Consider the following 14926-nt stretch of genomic DNA (forward strand, 5'->3'; position numbering starts at 1 on the left):
GTGTTCGCTATTTGTATCGACTAGGGGCTAAGAAAGAGCAAGATACATTGAGCTTTGGATGAATTGAAACTCCCCCTGCATAATAAATATTTTTTCATTTAACTTCATTTTGCAGCGTGCCGTTGCATATGATCACTTTGCTGAAGGCACTACCATAGTCGACGAGTTGTGCGACATGCCACTTCCCGCGACCCACATCAAAAGTATAATTTTTCTTTGCTCAGCATGGACATAACCGAAAACGAATTTGCACTACATTTCTAGCCTGAGATTTCATTCTATTTATGCAAAAACAGAGCATGAATGGCTTCAGAATAAATATTTGATTACAAAGTAATTAAGAATTATTACTATAACACACATAAATGAAAGTATTACGACATTATTTTTGTTGCAATTTAGTATCGAGTGCCTTGAAAGAACATTGTATAGATTTGACACATTTACAGACACTTCTTCATAGGTGGCGTCTGAAAGGGTTAAAGCCAAAAACATGATCACAAAAAGGACACATGAGCGGGATGGTTGCCCTACCTGCCTGTCAAAAAGCATGCACCCTGTCCATGTGTCCTTTTTGTGATAGTGTTTTTGGTGTTATGTTCATTATTGTTACAGAGTGGGATACTTGAAACGCTGTGAAGGACAGGATGAACAGACAGTGCTTTGTATGTTGCAGTCTGTTCATCCCGTCATTTGAGCTGCAATTTGATTTTTCAAATTTATTGACTGGTTTCTACAAAGATAGTGGAATAGGTGTGCAATACAATGTTGTACGGAAGGTTGTCTCAATACTTCACAGTTTGTATGAAGAATAACTCAAGGGGGGTGAAAGTGCGAGCGGTTACGCTGCAGCCAATCTGCTAAAATTCGCTTTTTTCAATTTTACAAATAAAATAAATGATTTGTGCTGGCAAGAAGCATACAACCACCACATAAGTATCCTCCTTAGCAGAACAGTGAATTCTGCACAGGAATAAATCAAGCACAGTGCAATTCACACTCATCTACAAAAACTGGTGCATCTTTACAGCTGTTCCAGTAGCAAAAACAGCTATGTGGCACCATGTGCTACTTTGGGAATGCTTATTAGTAAGCACATGTGTGACAATATGCAACTAAAAACCATTACATGTCAGCATCTGCTCCGATTTATGGGAAACATTATACATGTTGGGGCAAGCATTATTGAATTGCGTCATGTTACATGACAAGTAAAACTGGTCCTAACTACTATTTTTGGCACACAGTTGCTGCAAGCCACAGAAACCCTCAAACTCAACACATAAGCAAGTGACAGCCACGAAAGTAACACATCGCTGCGTCAAGCAACGAGAGAGACATATGATAAAGCTATCACTTGCATAATTGATACTAAAACAAAGATCACATTCTAGAATGTTAAGCACGTGCGTTGAAATTCATTAACATCAACATATTTTTCCGTATTTGACAGCACACAATCCCATACAGCCGATACTACGCGAAGCATTTAAATCAAATGATGCTGCTCGGCCCACCGATTTTGCCATCATGTAGGTTAGTCGTTATGGAAACCGTTACACTATGTAGGTTTACAAGAGTAACGTGCATAGGGTAAAGGCATTTTCTAGTTTCAACAAGTTGCGCCAGGATGAAACAGGCGAAGGTCCGGATACAAACGAAACAAACTCGCGCGACGCAAGTACTACGGTGAATGGGGACGCGTTTAGGCACTTTGTTAAAGCGCTGTAGTGCAACGGCACATAACTTGAAGAGCACTGCATATCGTTTGCGCGGAAGCACTGCTGCTTATTTCAACAAGCTGCAATGTCGGCTTTCTAGGCTTAAGTTATTCAACGCACATAACCATGCACATCTTCATGCCTGAAAACTTTTAAGACGGAAACATTTCGACTGGTTTACCTGACACAAAAGAATCACCTGTGCGAGAATTCGCTTCTTCTGCAAGACATACGCAAAATAGGCGAGAACAACCTAAAACACATCGCCAAAAATAAGGACAACCGCAAATACGTTCCACAAAGACGCATCCAAGAACAAGATTAAACAAAACGCACGAGCTGTGCACGCAGAAGCAATACCTTCGTCTTTGGCTTCTTTCTTTTCAGATTTATGGTGCTTCTTGTGCTTTTTGCTGCCCATGTTTATCTTCACGTGCCAAGCACTCGGCGATCGCCGTAATGATTGTAACAAATTTACAGACGCGAGTGTCGTTTTGTCGTATCGCGCCCTCTCTTAGCGAACGAAGAAACGACAAAGTGTGGAAATGTTGAAGAGTGCCTAGCCATAGTACCGTATTTGGTTCACGCAAAATTTTAAAAATAAGTATTCTCGACGGAAATTGTAAATACAGTCAGTCTGACACACGCGCTGCACTGGCGCCGTAAACGTCGAGGGCAACTTACGCGCAACCAGTTCCAAGCACGTGATGTTTTTTTTTTTGTTTCTATTGCTTTTTTTTGTAAACCTAGTTATATGATACAGGTTTGAACAAAAGCAGAAACTTAAACTCACTGCGGACTTACGACTCACGTAAGGTTATGCAAAAACCGCGTGACAACACCTTACCTCTACAGCATGTAACATTTGCCAGAAACTACAATCTGCCTAAATATGGAAAGCAGATATAGCTTCACATCAGATTACGTAATCCCGTTTTATTACATCTTGAAAAAGTTGACTGGAAACTTACAGCCAATTCAGCACCTGACGCGAGCTGCTGCAATCGATAGCTTGTTCAGAAAAAACAAATCTTCTATGAGTATAAGAAAAGTGCACTTCAAGAGCAGTACAGCCACGTAGCAAGGGCATGCGCCCTTGGCGTTCACCATTTCCATGTTTGAAAAAGCGCGCCTTCGCAGTTATCTTCCATTCGGAATGCCCGGATGTTGACGTCAGTCATCACGCGCTCGACAGCGTTTCTTGTGGCAGAGTCAAACCGCCATTATGGAAACCGTAACAACGCCCTCCAGTGTTGGAGTATGATATTTCCCAGTAAGTTTTCGTGTTTTATTTTTCACCGAATCTGAAAAACGGAGCACTTTTCAGAGCTCTTTGTACACGCGTGATAGACACGATCAATCATAAAAATTAGCTGTAGACGCCACGCGGTCCATCGCTGCCAACTGAGAGCAATATCGGCGGCGAAAGTCTGTGCCTTTGCTAAGCCTAAACGTTGCGGCCAATGAAACAGTTCTCGCTGTTCATACTGTTGAGACAGACAGGACGGCTTCCTGGCTCCCGGAACGATGGTACGAGCGCGGGGTGCCGCTGAGAAGGTATGGTGGTCATCCAGCAGTATCCGTATTCGATGAAGCGTAATAATTGGGTCGAGACGGGCTGACCGGCGGCCGTCCTCCGCTCCAAGGAGCTCGATCCTTTTTCCCACTGGTGGCGCTCATCGGGCATGCAGATGGCGCTTAGGACATCTTGGTTCCCTAGTTTATCACTAGGGTCTTCATGTCGCGGGCAACTTCTATCCCTGGGCGACGTTTCACGGTGGCTGCTCGTGGTTTTGCTCGCGGTTTGATTGGGAAGCTGTATACAGCAGCTACGTGCTATGTCGGCCAGGGAGGGAGTCGCCATGAGGCCATGTTTGCTTCTGTTCAAATATGGCTTCCAAGCGGGCATTCTGGCGGCACCAAGGTCGGCCGACGGCTGTACCTGCAGCTCGGCCCCGAGGCTACTGCCTTCCCGCAATTTGAATACTTGTGGGTGCGCACCGCATCACTCGATTCCGCGAACGCTACATGCGTCTTGGCTGTTTATACACCTTGTTTGCGTTTCCTTGGCTAAACCCTGTGTTGCCCTGTTCGTGTTACAAACGTGCTATTCTATGCTTTCCGGCGCTGCGCGCGATTTGAGAAAGAAAAACGTATGCTCGACCCCTGCTGGGCTTACACTAAAGAGCCTATGCTTCCGCAACGCCGGCTTTACGCACGCAGGCGGTCGTTGTGAAGCATTTCGGCTCGGGGCTTGCGTGTCCATAACGAAATAATCTGATTGACAATATTTGCAAACTGCCAGACGTCAAGCCGGCACTGGTTGGGCGATTTATAAATCTATGAAAGTACTCGTAATAAATCCATATGTATCTGCGGAGCAAATAATCTTTGTCTTTGAAATGTAGCACAAATAGCCAAAGCCGCGTTGGTATGTCTTGCATGAAGGCTTGCACATTCCGCGTTCGTTTTTCGTAATATTATTATTCGTCAATTTACCACGTTTTTTTTTTAAAAGTTGATGTCGGTGCAGCTCACCCCAAAAATTGATGCGACTTACTTGGCATAAAGCTTTTGATAATTGCACTTTAGGCCTTGCGTGGCTAATTATTGCGTGATTAGGAATTCTTTGTAAATGGTAAAGCAAGTGCTCTCATACGTATTCGTAAGTTTTGCGGGTGATGCGGAACGAGTGCTATAGCTCGTTTGAATCGGTAAAAATATTGTGTGTGTGCTTGTCAATGTATTACTTCCTTTTCCTCTTACGTTGTCAATCACATAACTCATTTTTGGTGCAATAGTCTGATTGACTTGTGTAGGAAAAGTTATAGTCTGTGAATAGGAAGTTGCTTGTTTCACGATTTGATTTCTTTGATTGTAAATTTGGAGTAGCTGTTATGTTTACCCACTGCAGTAGCTCAGTGACCATGGTATTGCAGTTGTGAGCGCAAGGTCTCCGACTCGTTTCCTGGTTGTGGCGGCTGTGTTCCTATGGAGGCAGGATCAAAAAACACTTTACAGAGCCTTAGTATATGTTAAAGAACCACAGGTGGTCGAAATGAATTTGGAGCCTTCCAATTACTGCATCTATCAGTAAGCCACTGGCCATTAAATAAAAACCACACATTAAATTTAAGAAGCCTACTTTCGAGAAGCTTATTAAAATTTTGGGCCAATTGCTGGAAAGCTCATGGCTAGATGTACGAATGCCTCTTATTGTTTTATCAAGGTGCTTGTTCTTCGCTTTTTGATGTGCAAGATTAATAACTTGCAAAGGGAAAGTGTGTGTTCGTGTGAAAACTATGAACAAGTGCTCTGTTGTTACAGAGAGCGCTCTTGTTCATGGTTTAAGCACTCCTTTTTGTGGTGTTGAAGGGGAAAAAAGTAAATCTCATTGATATATGTTCAATGCAATAAAAGCAACCATGAGGATTCTCCATATATAGCAAGGAACTTTATTTTCTTGCACTTTAGGTATACCCTGAAAAAAGAAGAAAAAAAAAGTGGTATGAACATGAAAGTTAAACTGCTACAATTGAACCTGAGTAAATCTTCAGGCTGGAACAAAGTTATCACAGCTTCTTAAGAGACACTACAAAGTTTGCTAGCCTCATTGAACATATCAGCAGCATTATTAAACAAATGCATGTACAGCAAAACTCTCACCAAAGGTTTCAACAGCATTGCAGTGAGAAATGAGACTGCAATCACAGGTGCTGTAGCTGTGGTCTATGGATTGGTTTTGACCACATTCTTATGTGCATCCAAGGCAGAGTTCTGCCTCACTAAAATTTAAACTTGTGACCTTGTCCTCAGCAACAGAATGCCCAGGTCAACATGCTCACCTCATGTTGATTCTTTGCACACAAGGTATTTGCAGTGTTAAAAGCACAGCTACTCATAATAATCAGCCTTTGGGCCTTTTTATTGGGTTACAGTAGGCAGACTCGCATAAAGCCATTGCCCTGATCTTGCTTAAAGGGATAAAAACATGCTTTTATTATCTTTGATGACAGAAAAGGACAGGGCTTGAGCACTGTGCATCATACTTGTAAATTCCCAATGCACTTGTGTTACGCTATGATATAGAATAACAGAGAGCTGAGCTGGTTGCTAGGTATTTATCTTAACCCTTTCAGACGTCATCTATGAAGAACTGTCTGTAAATGTGTCATATTAATACAACATTATATTAAGGCACTCAGTCTATTGCAACAAAAATAATGGCATAATATGTTAATTTATGTGTGTTATGGTAACTAATCCTAATTAAGTTGTAATTAAATGTCTATTTATCCTGAAGTCATTGATGCTGTGCTTTGGCATTAATAGAATGAAATCTCAGGCTCGAAATCTAGTGCAAGTTCATTTTTGGTTATGTCCATTCTGAGCAAGGCAAAATTGTACTTTTTACATGGCTCGCAGCAAGCGGGACGTCGAACGTGGTAGTGCCTTTAGCGAAGTGATCATATGCATGAGGTTCACTACATCCAATCTCGATATATCTCGCTCTTTCTTAGCCCTTAGTTAATACAAATAGCAAAAGCAAGTGGTGTACACAATTGTGTACATAGCGTGTCAAACGGGTGAAAAAGACGGGGCCTGCAAACACGGACACGTGTGTGTTCGTGTTTACACGGCTTGTCTTTTTAAGATGCTATGGTAGTTGTGTCACTCCTTATAATAATTTAGCTTGGTATAGTATTGCACAAAACTGAAATTGTCCTGGAAGTGCATTTAGTGCTATTCCCCCCCCCCCCCTTTTTTTTATCTTCACAACTGCTTTGTCTTTTTATCTTATGTAAAGAAATGAGCCGTTCTTTCTACCACGAACTGTCAATGCAGAACCATCATGTCACCTCACTGCCACATTTAATGTTACCACACTGGAAAATGCTGATAAAAACAAAACTGCAAGTAGCTCTTGTTATAAACAGCAGAGTGGTCAGGGATTAATGGCAATGTGATTTAATATGCTGTCAACTGAACTGTTGGAAGAATGGTGAAGCACACACACATATTTTGTGTGTGAATTCTTGAAGTATATACCAAGTTTATTGTGAATTAGCTTTTGTATGTGTATCTTTGGTCTAAGCTGATTGAGAATAATTATCATTTTAAATGTAGACTATTGTCTTGCTTGGACAAATGTTTTCAGTGTAAAGTGGAATCGCATTCATAATAATATCTTCAGGTTTGTAACCTCAGTGTGTTCTTTGTTGCAGGGAGCTGAATAGAAGTGAACAAGGTGAACAGTATCCACCAGTCTGTGAAATATGTCTGACCAGACGGACCCACCATCTGATGGGACCTCCACCGGTCCTGAACCATCAAGTGCTGGTGACTCTGAGGCCATCTCTGACATTCAGAACTACTTGGCATCATTTAACAAAGAGATCCAAGGCGATGGAGCTTCTTCAGCAGCAGTCACGACTGTTGATGCCGTTATCACTAGTGCAGAGACTGATACTGCTGACACGGAGCCCTCAGTCACAACAGCCGATGGCACCACTACTTTTTATGTGACACAGACTGCTGATGGCTTTCAGTATGCGACATCGAGTCAGGTATTGCCTTAGAAACCATCATGTCTTGTGTTGAATGCATGCTTGTGTCTTCCTTGCTGTGGCAAAGCTAGCTGCTTTGCACACACTCCTCATGATCATTTACCTTCTTATGCAATGTGGTACGCAAAGAGGTCATTGGTCTGCCGATTCGGTCTGCCTTCTCCAACTTTCTTACCTCAATTTACCTCCTGACTACTCGACTTCACCACCATCACTTATGCTGCTTTTTTCCCCCTCTATCTCTGTATCGCTATTGAGTGAGCGGTGCAGGAAGTGAAGCTCATAATTCTCAGTTGATATCTGCCAATATAATCAGCAGCTCAACAAATATCCATTGTCGTCATACAGCCAGAGTTTTAAAAAAAAATGTTGTGTGCGAGCCAAATACCAAAAGTAAGAAGTTCTAATTAAAGCTGCTGACTGTGCTGTTGACCCACTACGATTGATTTCCATGCAGTGTTCTTTAGTACTCTTTATTTTTCTTCTGTATACAAGCATAGACTATACATGCATAGTGGATATTCACTGCCCTTATTTGCACGAGTCTTATTCAATCCATATTGGAGCTCGAAATCGGGAGCCGCTTGATGGCTATTATAGGAAGTCGGAAAGGTAATGAACGATGTTTCAGCATGAGGGAGGAGAGAAAAAAAAGGGGGAACTTGAAGCATTCATTGCTGTTTTGACTGTGTCAGCAGATCACTGCGCACAAAAAGTGGAGCCATTGTAAGACACCACCTTCATAGTGAAGTCAAACAACTTGCCCAAGGACTGGAGAAAGTAAAACGGGAAAACTGAAGAACATTACCTATTACCTAGCTAATACAAGAGATGTCCCGGAAGCTGCATTAATGTTGTAAACTATTGTGCATTTCTATTCAAATTTTTGTATTCTCAGTACAATAAAACTATCCATAGTGTCTTGGAAACATTGTTACAGCAAAAAATTTCTACTTGGGATGCTGCTCAGCGTCCTTGAAATCCCTTGAATTACAGCCTCCGAAACCTGTACGAACCCTGAATGAGTGACTAGTTAAGGGAACCTTTTTGATTATAATATGGACCATTAAAATCTGTAAAGCTGCGCAAAGTTCAGTGCACATAGTGCTTTGGTATGGCAGCTACCTCTTCACTTCAGTGTTTCAGGCTATTTTGCCTTCTGATTCTCATTTGTGATGCCTGTACATGTACAGGCTCAGTTCGATGGCACCACTACGTACTACACGCCAACCCAAGCCACTTTCTACACCACCGATGCCGACCAGGCCGCAGACGGCACTGCTACGGTGACTGCCACTGGTCAGCTGGAAGCCATTCAAGGTTACGCCACAACAGCTGATGGCAAGGCCTTTCCAGCTACAACCACCACGACTGATGGTCTCCAACAGATAGTGCTAGCTGTTGGCAAGGGCCAAGGAGCAGAGGCACGCGAAATTGCTGTCACCATTCCAGATACTATTGATCAAGTGAGTGAACTTGACCCACTGTGATTATTTTGCAGTCAGTTGAAGCTGACTGGTGACAGAAGTTTTATCATGTTGTGCTGGTCTCTTTCTCTCCAGAAACAAGTTAAGTCTTTGTTCTGGTATTTAGGAAGCTGATTTAAAAATTGAATATTTCGTTCACTGACGACAAGCTTTTGTGGCTCATTCGTTAAAGCTTATCTCACAGCAGTGTTATGCTTGCAAACATAGTGAAAATTGCATGAGTTGGGATATGTTTGTGATACAAAAATCAGCAGAACAGCTACACAAAGATAAAAAAAAGAACAGTGATAGTGATTGTTTCATCTTGTCCTTGTGTAGCTATTGCACCAATTGATCATGAGCATATTCCAATTCTGTTAATTTTCACTACTTGTGTGTTATGTTAGTACAGTAGAACCCCGCTGTTACGTTCCTCACTGCTGCGTTTTCCCGGCTGTTACGTCGTTTTCCGCCGGTCCCGGCATAGCTCCCATAGGATACAATGTATTGGGAACCCCGCTGTTACGTCGTAACTGTCGGACCGTTCCCGTATGATACGTCGCGAAGTGCACCCGGAGCCGACCGAGTGACTACCAAAGAGAGCGGCCATGGTGCATTTTCACGCAGCTTGGCCTCGTTTGACCGTAATATTAGCCGCATGAGAGGCGCAAGCAACAGAATCTTTCAATTGATGCAAACAAAAGCATGGCCTTCGAGATTCAAATTGCAAAGATGGCGTCTATGACGTAACTGCTCGAGAAAGCAAGGCCTTCGAGATTGGCATTTACTATTGACAAAAGCATAGCCTCTGAGATTTGCATTGCACAAACATGGCGTGTATGACGTAATTGCTTGCGAAAGCAAGGCCTTCGAGATTGGCATTCACTTCTGCCATCGCGTTGGCGTAGACTCATCATCATCGTTATTTGTCGTCCGAGAACGGGAGGAGTTCGAGCTGGTTGGAGCTCGCATGGTCGTGCGTGCGGTTCGCGGTCGGACTCGCCGCGCCGGTCGTGATTGCGTGTGTTTAGTTCTTTCATGCCTACAGCTGTTGGTGTTAAAAAAATCACATACGTTGATTACATTTCTGTGGATAAGGCCGTCCTAAGCTCCGCGTTTCTATCCATCGACTAGATCGCGGCTGAGCGCGCCAATTTTCGTGCTGCTCGTAAGAATTGAAATAAAATTCTGTACCACTAAATATTTTGCCGTTTTTCCTGTTTTTCGGCTCTTACGTTTCCCGTCTCTTACGTTTATTTCCTACGGTCCCTTCAAAAACGTATCAGTGGGGTTCTACTGTAGTTCAAGTGCTTCATTTTTGTGTGCTAAGATTGACTTCAGCAATCCAGCAGTTAAAAAAAAAAGTGCTTACGTTAATTTCTACTTTCTTGTGTTTGTGTAGCTGTTGTGCAGACTGACCATGAATGTTATCATTGTCTAATTTTTTTTAATGGGTGTAATGCAGCAAAAGTCAACTTTTTATGCAGCTGTTTTTACCTATTTGTGGCAGCTTCTAATCATGTTTATTTCTGTGGCTTCCACACACAGGTGCGGCATGAAACTGCGGAAGAACTGCTGAAGGCCGTTGAGCAACAAGGAAGGTCTGCAGGAGATGGGGTGCAGTCATCAGATCAGCCGACATTTGTGGCCATGCAGCCTGGTACTGGTCATGATGGAAGTGATGAGCAGCAAGTAAGGCACAAGACCCTCAAGTTTTACACTGAGTTTCATATGGGCAAGTAACAAACAGTGGTAATAATTGTTCTTCCTTTCAGGTGATCCTGAACACTGGCAACTCCTATCAAACCGTTACAATTGTGCCATCGGACACAAATCCAGGAGAAGTCAGCTATGTGCTCATTGTGTCCCAGCCAGATGAGAGCAAAGAGGACTTGGCCAAAGCCGACATGGACATGTCTGTGTATGACTTCCATGAAGGAGGAGATAAGACTGGGGCTGAAGTAGTGGCAGAGGAAGCTTCTACACCGGAGCCTGTAGCTAAAATGCGTACCATCAAGATTGCACCGAAAAAGAGCCAGACGGTTACACAGGCACACATGTGCAACTACTGCAACTACACGAGTCCAAAGCGGTACTTACTGTCTCGGCACATGAAGAGCCATTCAGAAGAACGACCTCACAAGTGTTCAGTGTGTGAGCGGGGTTTCAAGACATTGGCATCGCTGCAAAATCATGTTAACACGCATACAGGCACACGCCCACACCAATGTAAAGAATGTGACGCGGCCTTTACTACTTCTGGAGAGTTGGTTCGTCATGTGCGCTACCGACACACCCATGAAAAGCCACACCGCTGCACAGAGTGCGACTACGCCTCAGTGGAGTTGAGCAAGCTAAAAAGGCACATGCGCTGTCACACGGGTGAGCGGCCATACCAGTGCCCACACTGCACGTATGCCTCGCCTGACACGTACAAACTCAAACGGCATCTGCGAATCCATACGGGGGAGAAGCCGTACGAGTGCGATGTGTGCCATGCTCGTTTCACCCAATCCAACAGCCTAAAAGCCCACAAGCTCATTCACTCGGGCAACAAGCCCATCTTCCAGTGCGAGCTGTGCCCAACCACCTGTGGTCGCAAGACGGACCTTAGAATCCACGTTCAAAAGCTGCACACGAGTGACAAGCCACTAAAATGCAAGCGGTGTGGCAAATCCTTCCCAGACCGCTACACATACAAGGTATGCCCACAGCATTTTGTACTTTCCATACCTATGGCCATGTGATAAACATGCAGCAGTTATTGCATACTAGTCCTTGTGGAGACCGGTGCAAGAGCAGACCTGTATTTTCAGATCGGTCTCATGGCTTACACAATACGTATTATCAACATTGTCAGCTCAGTATTGAGCAATTTTTTGTCACTGTTTGTAGTTCTATAAGCATTTGGAATTCAAAAGGGACAATTTTAAGGCCTTGGAAAACATTTAAATTTCAACAAGTGCTTAAATCTTCTTAAAGGGGTCATGAAGCACCCCTTGGGCTTGTTGAAAAAACACATCCTTCGGAAAGGTGACACGGCTATGAACTGCTCAGCGAAATATTGCAGTCGTGCGCGCCGCGTAAAGGCTACAAGCGGAACGCGAAGTTGCTCTTTTCTCAGGCGCCCTCTTTTCAAACACAGGCCGGTTCTCACTCTCGCCGGTGGGTGGGGCGTCTGCCAGTTCACCTCATGATCTGCATCGCCGCGTCGCAAAAGACATAGCATCCTCATCAGCAGATAGCCAACATAAATCGAGAGCGTAGTTCGAATCAGATGCGCTTCTTGCCATGGGGTGCCGCCACTTGCCGGCGCTGCGCACTCCTCAGTACACGGTAGCTGCACTCGCGCACGCGAATCACAGCGGGAGAGCGATCGTGCTTCATGACGCGCGCTGACATAACTTCTTTCCCCCGTGCCATCCCTCCCTGTGTAGCTTCCAGTGCGCTCGTCGGCACGAGAAAAGAGAGAAAGCACCGAGAGCGTGCGCCAAACCCCTGTAACTCCGCTCATTCTTGACGGATTCGAGAAATTTTGGGGGGAATCGATTCGGGAGGCAGTAAACTCCAATACTGAGGTCATTAGATCATTACTTGGAAAAGTGGTTCATGACTCCTTTAAAGCTTTGAATATTATTGGGACGTCTGGGTAGGAGGTCAACGCAAATCAAAAGTCAAGCAACTCCAATCTGGGGCGCTATTTATTGGACACTTGCATTCAATCCTTTTGAAATGTTTAGCCAGTCTGAAAGATTGTAGCAGTCCTGTTAGAGGCGTTCAGAACTGTTAAAATGGTGGATTTGACAATGTGATGGAACTTAAGTGTCTAAAATAGCACCACCGTTTCATGGGAGGACTTTTTGTTAGTTTGTTGGGGTCTGCACAGCAATCTCTTTCTCATGTTCTGTTTTATCTCTCTAAAAATATATATGCTATTTCTTCAGGTGGGTGTTTTCGAACTGCCTAACAGCAGTAGTTTCATTTTTGGAGATGTTTTTTCTGGGCCTTGTAATTTCTTTAGAACCCTTTTACAACCCCTGAGGACAGGCACTTTACAAAAGAGAAATGTGATATTACATGCTGTCAGACATGGATACAGTGAATTATCATACGTAGCAAAGTAAATACAAAAGGTGTTTGGTTATTCTTTATCGAGTGGGTTATTCTCCTCCTACAGTAGAATCTTGGGGAACATGAAGGGACAGGGAAAATTCTCCATTTAGGACAGCTAACAGCCAAATTTTTGTTTGCGACTTTAATGCTTTAACAAGCAGGTCAGTGTCTGTTAATCATGAAATTGTACCATAGCTACTATAATGTGATCTATAATTAATGCTAGCATCATAATCATGACCAATTTTGTCGTCACTTCAAATCACCTGCCCAAAATTGTTAGCAACTAGCTCCCCACTGTGGTGGAGCACCAAAAGGTCACATGCAGTCAAGCTTTGGGGGCATTGAGAGTGAGAGGGCATGTTTTGAATTGGGCCCAGCATGCAGGATGGAATGAAACGATGTGGGTGCTGCATTATCATCAGAAGGGGTGTGGTGCGAGCCATGGTGGGACACACCAGGCGTGCTCTCCTGCCATACTTTATCTAGCGTAGGACACGTACCATGAAATGACATGTGACACATGCCTGCCCAGATCACACTTCATAGTCAAAAGCTTGCCCCCCTCCGAAAAAAAAAATTCCTCTCTTTCTGGCTTAAAATGCCGATGGTGTAAGCAGCAACAGCAAGTTCGAGAGCAGCCTTGCAGCAGAGTGAGGGAGAAGAGGTACAAAGGCCCCCCGTAATGTACCAGTCTAGGTGATGTTGCATGCGCCCCGCAATCTTTCCTGTTTGTGATGCCGATAATACTTGCAGGATCAGGCGAAACATTACAAGGAGCCTGAGCAGCCTATAAATGCATCATGTTGATGGTGATGTCACAAGGTGCTGCCAACTCAAATGAGCACTCATGATTACTTCAAAATCATATTAATCCTTTGAGGCTTTAATTTTTTCGCGAAATGCCCTCGCCACCCCCCGAGGTTGATTTTTTTTTTATTGCTGATTTAAATTCTTCAGACGGATCTATTTCAGAAAAAAAAAATTTTTTTGGATGACCATAATGTGACGAAAAGATTGTGTTGGTACATACACATGGTAAGATAAATTCTGAAAAAAAGCTTATACGACTGTTAAAAATTATACGTTGCAATAGACATAGTTTACAGACGTAAAAAAATAAGTGCACGAAGTGGTGTCAAATGGAAACACTGAGGGAGAATAGTCAGTATCGTCTCGCTGCGCACACTTTTCAGATGTCGCTCGTTTGTCAACATCTGAGTCATAAAACTTCTCGCCTAATGGGCTGACATTTAATGAATCAGATTCTGATTTGGCAGTCGAGTAGCGATTCGAAGAAATCGTCATTAGACTCACTTGCTGTAGAGCAACCGGAGCGCACTTCTATAGTTCAAGCGAGCTGTGCGGTCGAGTGCACTGAAGAAAACTGTATCGTTGTGCGCACATCCGGGAAGCAAAAACAAGTGAGAAACCTATAATAATCTTTTGTCTTATTGCTAACGAGACAGAAGTGGCTTTTGTAAGTCCCTAAAGCAGGAAATGCAACCACAGTGGCATCGTTTGTGTCAGTCAGCGCCTGCAGGGAAACAGGTGTAATCGCACCCCGGGGGCCAATAAGTCTGAGAGTAACAAAGTGGTCACCCTTTGAGAAATTCTAAACTAGACAGCCATCAGTTTTGCGGGCACAAGAAGCGGGAACCACCCAAAGGACGAAACTAGGGGTGTGCAAATATTCTAAAGTTTCGAATATTCGTCGAATATTACATTCGAAATATTCGTATTCGATTCGAAAACCATGTATTCGAAAAGTTTAGAATATTCGATAACTTCGAATATTCAAAAAGTTCGAATATGCGATTCGATTATCATGCATAAAATAACTCGTCTTCCACATTTCTGCTGCGTTCTATAGCTAAAAACGTTGCCGAGAGGAGCGATAAAATCGTAAGTACACGGAGGCACGATATCTGCCTGCGACGAGCGCCCCAATGCGTATGATTTATTGCTGGTGCATCTCCGACGTGCAGCGCTGTTGGCGATCATGTAACCGTACATTTTCAATATTATGCGGGCGTAACGTGCCGCACTAGCACTCATT

The 14926-nt window shown here is 43.6% G+C and overlaps 2 protein-coding genes across 4 annotated transcripts in view; one reads left to right on the forward strand and one right to left on the reverse strand.

Annotated features, from left to right (window-relative positions):
- LOC119378714 (bromodomain-containing protein 7) overlaps window positions 1–2234 on the reverse strand; it is a 62357-nt gene extending 60123 nt beyond the window's left edge. For both annotated transcript variants that reach the window (XM_037647753.2, XM_049411522.1), the window contains exon 1: window positions 2082–2234. In XM_037647753.2, coding sequence (XP_037503681.1) covers window positions 2082–2142 — 61 coding nt within the window. In that variant the 5' untranslated portion in view covers window positions 2143–2234. The remainder of the gene's footprint in view (window positions 1–2081) is intronic.
- A 638-nt stretch (window positions 2235–2872) lies between these two features.
- LOC119378730 (zinc finger and BTB domain-containing protein 17) overlaps window positions 2873–14926 on the forward strand; it is a 36334-nt gene continuing 24280 nt past the window's right edge. Inside the window, exons 1-5 of one of the 2 annotated variants that reach the window (XM_037647766.2) lie at window positions 2873–2994; window positions 6947–7288; window positions 8482–8754; window positions 10303–10446; window positions 10530–11456. In XM_037647766.2, the coding sequence (XP_037503694.1) occupies window positions 6998–7288; window positions 8482–8754; window positions 10303–10446; window positions 10530–11456 (1635 nt within the window). In that variant the 5' untranslated portion in view covers window positions 2873–2994; window positions 6947–6997. Of the gene's footprint in view, window positions 3279–6946; window positions 7289–8481; window positions 8755–10302; window positions 10447–10529; window positions 11457–14926 lie in introns of both variants that reach the window. The other variant, XM_037647774.2, reaches the window with a different exon arrangement.

This window comes from Rhipicephalus sanguineus, chromosome 1, assembly GCF_013339695.2.
Source record: "Rhipicephalus sanguineus isolate Rsan-2018 chromosome 1, BIME_Rsan_1.4, whole genome shotgun sequence".
NCBI lineage: Eukaryota > Metazoa > Arthropoda > Arachnida > Ixodida > Ixodidae > Rhipicephalus > Rhipicephalus sanguineus.